The sequence below is a fragment of the Centrocercus urophasianus genome, unplaced genomic scaffold (assembly GCF_019232065.1).
Source record: "Centrocercus urophasianus isolate 14NV4802_14NV808 unplaced genomic scaffold, USGS_Curo_1.0 seq_42, whole genome shotgun sequence".
In the NCBI taxonomy this organism is placed as follows: domain Eukaryota; kingdom Metazoa; phylum Chordata; class Aves; order Galliformes; family Phasianidae; genus Centrocercus; species Centrocercus urophasianus.
In genome coordinates this window covers 261148-270151 of record NW_024885000.1, presented here as the reverse complement: position 1 = coordinate 270151, position 9004 = coordinate 261148, and the positions used below count along the sequence as shown (strand labels likewise).

Here is a 9004-nt window from a genome sequence, read left to right as displayed (position 1 = left end):
GAAGAAAATGTGGGAAAAGATGTTGAAAAAGAATTGGGGACTTTGGGAGCTGAAATGTGAGGGGGTTTGGGGGGGCTGTGGAGAAGCCCTGCCCGTCCTTGTGGGAGCTGCTGTGTGGCGTGCGGTGCCCCACAAAGCCACGGGGACACCTCGGGGGGGAGGGGACAGCGGAGTTGCTTTCAGTTGCTTTGGAGTTTTCCCCTCCTTTATGCTTCTCGGCGAGTCCGGACAAAACCCCGCGCCCCTCCTCCCCGGGAGAACGTCGCTGCGGCCCCGGCCACCGCTCCTCCCAGCAGCAGGAGGAGGAGGAGGAGGAAGAGGAAGGGGACGCGAGCCCCCATCCTGCCGTCCCCTACACAGCAACACGGCGCTGATTGGGCGCCACCGGGCTCGCAGGACCAATGGGATCTCCCACTTTTTGGGGGGAGGGGGGAGAAGTTGGGGAGTGCGGAGAAAGGGGAGCGCGCAGCCCCTCTGCTCTTCGTCCCCCCCTCCCCGCTGCTATCGAGCCGCTACTGCGGCCGCCCCGCCGGGGAGGACGGAGCGACCCCTCGGGGCAGCTCGGTACCAGCCGTGCGTGGGCTCTGCGCGGTCCCGTCTGCCCGTTTGTCCCTGCAGGGGCTGTGACTGCGGGGGGCAGCGATGGCGTGCGGAGGGAATGGAGCCGGGCTAAGCGGAGTGGGGCCGGAGCGCCTCCCCCGCTACCCGACGGCCGCAGCACAGAAAGCCAACCGTATCCTGGGTGCATCCAAAGCAGTGCTGCCAACAGGGCCAGGGAGGGGATCTGCCCCTCTGCTCTGTGCTGAGTCCTCACCTGGAGCGCTGCGTCCAGAGGGGGTTTTCTCAGCGCAGGAGGGACGTGGAGCTGTTGGAGCACATCAGAGGAGGGCCACAGAAGTGATCCTAGGGATCACTTCTGCTCTTCACACTGCTCTTCAGTTTCTAAAGGGGCTGTAAGAAAGAGGGGTCAGACTCTATAGCAGGGTCTGTGTGATAGGACGAGGGGAAATGGTTTCAAACTGAAAGAGGGGAGGTTTAGGTTGGATATAAGAGCAAAGTCTTCTGCAGTCAGGGCGGTGAGGCGCTGCACGGGCTGCCCATGGTGATGTCCCGTCCCCAGAGACCCCCAAGAGCAGGGATGGGGCTGTGAGCACTGATGGAGCTGTGGGTGTCCCTGTGCACTGCAGGCCGTGGGACCGGATGGCCTTAAGGGATCCCTTCCAACTCAACACTTCTACCATTCTGCGAACCCCGCAGTGCAGCGCAGTGCCTGCAGCAGCCACCAGACGGCCGATGCACAGCGCAGTGTTATCGTAGGTTCTGAGCTGCGAGCGGCTCCACGCGGTGCTGGGATTCCTCAGACACGTTTTGTGCAGTTACAGAAAGGGCTTTATTCGTCGGTATGACATCTACAGTTCATGCGCCGGTGATAGTGCAGGTTTTTTTGTTTTTTTGTTTCTATAATGTTAGCATGCAGTTTAAATGCGGAGGGTCTGGATGACCTCTTCAGCTTTGCAGGTCATCTTCAAAGCTCAGCTGCCCCTTTGGTTCTCAGTAAGCCTGTCCAAGGAACCAAGTTGGTGCTTCGGCTCTTGATAAATTGAGATGTGCTGCCCATGCAGACATTACTGCTGCATCATTTATTCCTAGTGGGAAAGCCTAGTTCCCTAGGTGGGAAGCCCTGAGCTGTGCCAGCAGGTGGAGGGGTGGGAGGAGTAGGGCAGATCCTGCAGTGTGGGTGAGTACAGGAGTTAGGCACCAGAACTTTGGGAGCAGTGAAACCCTCCCCTGTTAAAGCCAGGTGGGTCCCACCTGGTTCGAAACCTCACCTGCTGTTGGGCTGCTCTCCCTAGGCTGGGGCAGCTGCAGCTGAGTGGCACGCAGCAATGGGGTCGGTCGGCAGAGTGGGAGGACACGGCTGTGTGCAGACCCAGAATGTGGCCCAGTTGCTCTCATGGCAGCACCTGGTGCCTGGGCAGGGGTAGCAGGGACACAGGGCTGCTCCTGGCATGGACCTGGAGCTCTATGGGGTGACGGCACTGCAATGTGCCTGTCTCTTGGCCTGTCCCAAAACCTGGGGAGGTGTGAGGGTCCCTCTGGCCATGGCTGCTCCTCAAGGAGTTTCTCTCTGACCTTATCAGCTGAAGGCTGCTGGGCAGCAGCAGGAAAGATTTCTTTCCTCTTGGCTTGATGTTTGCAGCAGGAAGCTTCAGGGAAAGGTGGTAAAATAAGGATAGAGATTTGCTTATTCCCATCCTAGAGAGAGGGATGCTGCTGGTTGGGAAATCTGTAACCCTTCACCTATTGAGCTCCAAGCGATCACCAAACCCTTGCCCAGGGGAAGCCACCGGGGTGGTTCTGCAAGACCCACATCCAGAGCCGAATGCTTAGCACCACATTTCAGAGATGGGATGAGCTCTCCTTCTTCCCCACTGCCTCCTGCACGGACCAGGGCATGGCTACATGGGATCTGTGAGGCTGGAGAGACGGGGGAAGGGGGGGATTTGGGGATGAGCAGATCCTGCCCCCCTGCGTGGGCTGGCATTGGAGCACCCTTATTGCACTATTGCAGAAGCCAAGTCAAACTGTCAAGCTGCATTAAAATAGGAGTGAGTGTCTCCCCGGGAAGAAGGGAGCAGAGTCCTGAGGAGCAGGGCTGGCAGCAGGCTAGATCTCGATGACGGTGGCACGCCGCAGGCACAGCGGGGCGTCGGGGGGCATCGCGTTGCGCTTGATCTCATTCCCATCCAACCGCAGCACCTGGAGCCGGGAGTAGTTCATCACATCCACGACAGTGCAGAAACTGCTGATGGAGAATTCTGTGGGGGAAGGAGAGCTGTCAGGGCCCCGTTCTGCAGTGGGTCAGAGGGTGCCCAGCCAACGCAGGTCGGGCAGTAGAACAATGATCGCAACCCTGAATTAGCAATTTACAGCCAAATTGGACTCCACACCTTTCCATCCTAAAGCAGTAGAGCAGTTGGTGCTTCCAGCTGGAGCCCAAAGCAGCGCTGAGGCTGTGCGTGCTCAGGGCTTTGGGAGCTGTGACTTTGCCCAGCACAGCTGGAGTCCTGGTAGGATAAAAGAACAGAGCTGGGTGGTGTCAGACAAAAAACTGTCAGTTTTCAGAGGGAACGGTCACTGCAGTTCATGAGTCTTCCCATGCTGCAGCATCCAGACCCTCTGGCACCGACGGGGAGCGGGACCACCCAGGCACTGTGTCTGTGGGGGGAGGTCCCCGTCCCATCCACGTTCCCTCTCCTCTCTGCCACCCACTGCTGTCTGCGGCTCCCAGGCCCATCCCTCCCTGGGTCTGCAGGGGAGATACGGAACAAATTTCGCTTTTGTGCGGGACTTAGGAGAGAAACGGCCGCCTAGGGGGCAGCAAAGCTCCAGGCCGAGAGCTTGTGGGAAAGGCTCTGGGGCACGCTGTGGTGCGCAGCCCTCGGCACAAACTCTCCGTCCGCGCTCAGCCTGTGCGCCTCAGGGGCTGTGCAGCTCCGCACTGTCTGAAACAGCCCGGGAGGAGAGCCGGGGGGACGGGGGCTTGGTGGCAGGAGGGGGCACATGGAGGGCAGCAGCGTCTCCCGGGGGCTGCACAGCACCCAGATGTGATGCGGGTGCCCCACTCTCCACCGAAGGGCACACGGGGCTCCAGAGGTCTGCAGCAAATCTGCAGCTGGAGCAGAGCTTCGGACAAGCGTGGAAAGCTCCGCAGCAGTTTCATGGCGTTTGTGGGCAGACATTAACAGCTACAAATGTTGAAAGCAAACATTTGGGAATCTGTTCTTGTTTTCGTGTTCTGTCAGTTCCTCAGTGTGGGGTTGTTTCCCCTGCAACAACTGATGGCTACACCGGTGCAGCAGCACTGCTCCTGAAGGGTTCTGCCCTCAGCCCTGCCAGGTGAGAGAAGCAAGCGGGGATTTTTCCAGGAGATGCAGTTTGCTTGTTGTCCTAATTATTATTATTTTGCAAAGAGCAACCGTTCCTTTTATTTTTGTGTACATGTGCGTGTGTATTAAATAGAGTGAATGTTAGTCCTGGCAGAAGATGCTCTAAAAACTAAAAGCTGTTGCCTGTCACAGCCCTGGCAAGGACGTACCCATCAGCTGCAGGCAGTGGCTCTTGGGGAGGTCTGGGTGTTTCCAGGGGTTGGGGGAGGGGTGGGGCTCATCAGAGTCGCTTCTGGCACATGGGAAAGGACCAGAGCTACATCTCCTGTGGATTACTGAAGGCTTGAGAATAAACTGGAGGTGGCAGACTGGGAGAGCTGCAGCTGGAGAGCTCAGGGCATCCTGCCGATGAGGGCAGAGGGGCTGCAGGGGGATGCGCCGGCCCCAGTGCTGCAGACCACTGAGCATTGTGGGGTTTGCCTGCAGCCGCACGCTAGCCCTGCCAGGGGTGATGCCCATTCCCATGTTCAGTGACTCTCCCAGCTCTCTTGGTGACCCTTCATCCTTGGAGGCCCCTCCCCAGATTGTGCAACAGCCTCTACCCACAGTTCTGGCATGTCCAGCCAGAAGATGCTCAATAAAACCAAAGAAATGTCTCTGTGCATCACGCAGGAGATCTCAGAGCTCGCAATAGATCAAGCCCCTTTCCTGCCTTGCAGCCTTGCACCGAGGAGGTCAGAGATCTGCCGAATTCCAGTGTCCTGCTCAAACCGTTCCCTGGACAGCCTCATGCTGGGCAGCACGGTTCCCACCTCCCCACCTCCCCATCCCCACTGCGCGTGGCTGACATGCTCACCATTGATTTGGTTCCCTTGAAGGTAGAGGTTCTCCAGGTTGGTGCTGACCCGGGGGATCTTCTGGAGCCGGTTGTAGGAGAGGTCCAGCTCGAGGATGCTGCTGCTGTTGAAAGTGTTGGTAGAGAGCCCTTGGTTTGTCAGGCTGTTGTGGGACATCCTTACATAGAGCAGCTTGGGAGACACCTTGAAATAGTCATCAGGGATTGTGTTGATGTAGTTGTACTCTAGGTAGAGCTGTTCCAGAGCCATTGGGAGCCCATCAGGGACTTTCCTGAGGTGGTTATAGCTCAGATCAGCGAGGATCAAGGACTTGAGCCCTTTGAGGGATGCTCCCATCTCAAAAATATAGTTGTGGCTGAGGTACAGGGCAGTGAGGTTCTCCAGACCCTCCAGAGCATTGGAGGGGACCTTGGAGATCTGATTGTAAGACAAGTGGAGCTCCCTCAGGGACCGGGGCAGGGGGCTGGGCATCTTGGTCAGGTTGTTGTTGTTCATGTACAGTCGCTCCAGGTTTTTCAGCTTGGCAAAGACCCTCTTGCCCATCTTCTCACTGCTGATCTGGTTGTTGTGCAGCGCCAGCCACTCCAGCTCGGTGGCGTTGTCGAAAGCTCCCTCCTGGATGGCGGTGATTTGGTTGTTCTGGAAGTAGACGTACTTCATCCGGGTGGGAACGAAGGGCAGATACCTCAGGTTGCGCGTGTCGCAGTACATGGCCGATGAGAAGTTGGGGGGACAGTCACACTCCTGGGGACATTGCCAGGATGAGGCCTGCTGAGCTTCAGGGACGGGCTCTGCCTCAGTGTCCGGGGCTGGGAGGTAAGAGTAAACGTAGGGGCTGTTCTCGTCCTCGTAGTAGGGCATGTAGTTGTAGGAGGACATCCGGGACTGCCGCATGTAGTACTGCAGCCACGCCAAGTCCTCCTCCTCATTGTATTGGCCCAGGGAGGCTCCGCAGAGCCCGGCGACGAGCAGGATGGTGGCCCAATGCATGGCGCTGGCGCTGAAGGGACCTGGGGGGAAGCAGCAGCAAAGTCAGGCCCAGCGTAGGGGCCGCAGGCAGGCGAGCTGCTCCCTGCGGGCTGGGCTGAGTGGGCTTGGGTGGAATAGGTTGGGATGTGGGGCTGATGGCGCTTGGCAGCAGAGCCGATGAACTGAGATGACCTGAAGGAATCCTATTAAAACAAATGTGCCTGCCAGCATTTCCCTTTTCTGAAGCTACCTGATCTCCCCCTCTTTCATCTCACGCTTTCCAGAAACATTCTAGTGCCCATTTTCTTGCCAGCTCTTTGACCGCTGTTGTTTCTGGGGAGAGGGTGCCAATGGGGGCCCATTGGCAGAGTTGGTGCAAGGCCACAGCTGTGCCTGCAGCATCCCGATTCGCCTCTGCTGGTCTATGCAGGAGGGAGGAGAAGGGTCTCAGCCGCCCTCCAAGCAGCGGGAGCTGCGGAACAGGTTGCTGGAGCTCAAGGCATGTTTCAATGCAGCTATATTTATACTGTGCTTGCTGGCGACGCGAGTTGCTGTGGGTTTAATCCAGCTGTCCCCTCCCCCACAAACATGCTGGATGCTCACACTGCTTGGGACTGATGTAAATCCTGGTAAACAAGTTCTGCCTTATTTTGAACTGAAGCCATTTTAGAGCTGTTTTCCCCCATCTCTTGTCCTGATGAGAATCAGGACAGCTGTCCTGAGACTGTCCACCTGCTGTCCCATCAAGGCCAGCGTGACACAGGAGAGTGGGGACATCCCCAGAGTTGCCATTGGGACCTTGTTTATGGGAAGCAGTCTGTGTTGGGCTGAAGGCCAGCTGGGAGCAGGGCTCAGCACTGCGCAATGGCTCTGGTGCCCTTTGGCTTGGTGTGGGCTTTGCTGCACTGTCTCAGGGCACTGCACTGGCAGAGGGAGAACACCAGTTATGGCTTCTCGTCCTCCCCTGAGCCTCATGGCTATGCCAGCACGCAGAGCGAGGTGGCTTGAAATGCCTCCAGGAAATACTCTGAGCCGTGCTGCTTGCAGGGGGAGCGCGGGCTCCTGTACACGTGGCTGTGCTGCTGTGCATGGGGAAACCATGCTGCATCCTCACCCTGACCCAGCTAGGAAAATGGTGAAAACAGCAGGTTTTGTGGTTTTCTCCTCCACCCGACCCCTGCAATGCTGGGGGCTGTCACCTAGCCCTGCAGAGCTGTGATGGTGGAGCTGGCTGAGCTGGCTGTGCCCACTAGTCATTCCCAAATTACATCCTTGGGGATACACTCCCTCTTTCCCATCCAAACTGCGCTCCCAAAGAGCCATCAGGATGCTGGTCCCCCTGCCCTGGCACAGCAGCAGGGAGAGAACCGCTCACCCATCAGACAAAGAGGGCACAGCTCTGCCCAGGCTGCCCCTGAGCGACCCTAGCAAGTTGCTCCTTCTGGAAGAAAGCAGGGATTGAGACCAAATGAGGCAGGCATGGCTCTTGTTTTCTCTTGCTCAGAGGGGCAGAGGAGCCATGGCCCTCCTGGCGGCTGCATGTGTGGCAGGATCTTGGCAGTTGCAGGAGAGTTTCTCCCCCTCCTTCTCCCTCCTGCTCCAGGGCACTCTGCCTGGTAAAACAGAGCAGTCTGCTCTGCTCTGGGGCTGCTGCCCCTTCCTGGGGTCCTTCTGTGTGGTGCAGAATGGATCCAGGACTCTCTGCCCCTTTCTCAGAGCCTCCTTCAGTGTGCCACCAGCCCCAGCGCCTGTCCTCAGCAGCCACCCCTGCTCCATTTGAAGGCTGCTCTCCCCTCTCCTGTGTATTTAGCCCCATTTTTGGGTGGCATCTGCACAATATCCATGCAGTCTCCCATGCTCCATCATTCTCTGCTAGAGGGCCATGTGTCCCATCAGGGCCAGCTTGTTGCTCAGGGAGGGAGCAGGATTTAGAGCGAGTGGCATCACAGGCACGACACGAGCAGCAGAAGATCTGGCAGAGCTGTGTGGGGCCGGGGGGGCTGCATGTGCTGTGGGTGTGTGGATCCCATGGCAAATATTTGGGGAGCTGCTGCTTGGGACAGGAGCAGGAGAGGGCACGTTGGCACCCATGCTGTGCCACCCGTGTCGCTGGCATGTGCTCCGCGTGGCACAGCAGGGCTACGGAAATTGAGCGTTAAAAAAAAAATAAATCAATAAATATGGAGATGGACTTACCAAGCAGAGAGCCTCCTTTCCAAAGCCTCGCTGTGCTGCTCTGGGATCTCCCGTGTGTCAAGCAGCATGTGAGTGCGTCTCTCAGTGTGCAAGGACTGGTGCCCGCCCTAGATCCCAGATCAAACACTGTGCTTGCAGGTCACGGGCTGTGCAGGTTTTTGGGAGTGACCTCCTAGCAGCAGACAGTTTGCAGGAGAGACTGAAGAGACCCTAACGCAGCCTGGCGTTATAAATAACCTGCTTTTTCTTTCCTCCCTCTCTCTCTCTCCCTCCCGTCTTTTCTCATAGGAGTGTTGGCACTTTTCAGGCTCTCTCTGTTTAACGAGTTAGTGGAATCGGGGATGTTGTTTTTAAAAGGGCTGTTGTTAGGTCTCCTGTGTTTCTCATCAGGAAGTGATGAAGAAGCCTCTGGCCAGATGAAAAACTCCCTGATTTTGAGGTGCTGAGGATGTGATTTTTGGGGAGAAGTGAGAAAGTAGCTGCAACTTTTGCAGTACCGAGGGAAGGGACGCTGTGCCTTCTCCAACTGCAGCCTGGGCTCCTTCCCCAGGAAACCTCCGTTTATGCAGACCTGCTATTAAATATTTAGGATAAACATTTCCATGAACGATAAGGCTGCAGCATCCAAGGTAAACAAATTGCCTACCAAAGGGCCACTGTGACACTCGGAATTTCTCTTCACCTTGGAAGGAGACAGATGCCAAGCTGGCATTCTACTGCCTGTGCCCTTCCAGCCAGGGCTGGGGGGTCCCCACTGAGGCTCCTGGGGAGGGGACCCGATGTGGAGAACATGTTCTGGGTGACAGAACTGTGGACATGGCAGCTTGCAGCACCTCCTGCTTCGCAGTGCCCACTGTGTCCTGCAAAGCTGTGGTGTGCTGGGTGCTGATCCCTGGTCCCTGTCCCTGCACGCTTCAGCACTGGCCATGGCTCTCTGATGGCTGTTGAAGCATTTCTTCCTGCAGGGAGAAGGAAGGAGGAGCCCTGACCGCCCATTGCCTGCTGCTCCGTGCCCTGTTCCAGCAGCACACCCGTCTCTGCTGAGGAGCCTGCAGTTATTCAGAGAGCTTGGCAGGTGCCACGCTCCCTCTG

General features: G+C 57.4%; 1 protein-coding gene across 1 annotated transcript; it reads right to left on the bottom strand.

The window, feature by feature from the left end:
- Positions 1 to 1381: 1381 nt before the first annotated feature.
- FMOD (fibromodulin) lies at positions 1382 to 8146 on the bottom strand. The gene is made up of 3 exons (XM_042833697.1): positions 7913 to 8146; positions 4747 to 5757; positions 1382 to 2819 (listed from the first exon to the last, which is right to left on the bottom strand). The coding sequence occupies exons 2-3, from the start codon at positions 5735 to 5737 to the stop codon at positions 2668 to 2670; spliced, it is 1143 nt and encodes a 380-aa protein (XP_042689631.1). The 5' UTR covers positions 5738 to 5757; positions 7913 to 8146; the 3' UTR covers positions 1382 to 2667.
- Between the last annotated feature and the right edge of the window lie 858 nt (positions 8147 to 9004).

Coding starts and splice junctions, on each gene's coding strand:
- FMOD (XM_042833697.1), bottom strand. CDS start 5,737: ATGCATTGGGCCACCATCCTGCTCGTCGCCGGGCTCTGCGGAGCCTCC. Junction 2,820..4,746: donor TCAAGGGAACCAAATCAATG/GTGAGCATGTCA, acceptor CTTCCCCCACAG/AATTCTCCATCAGCAGTTTC.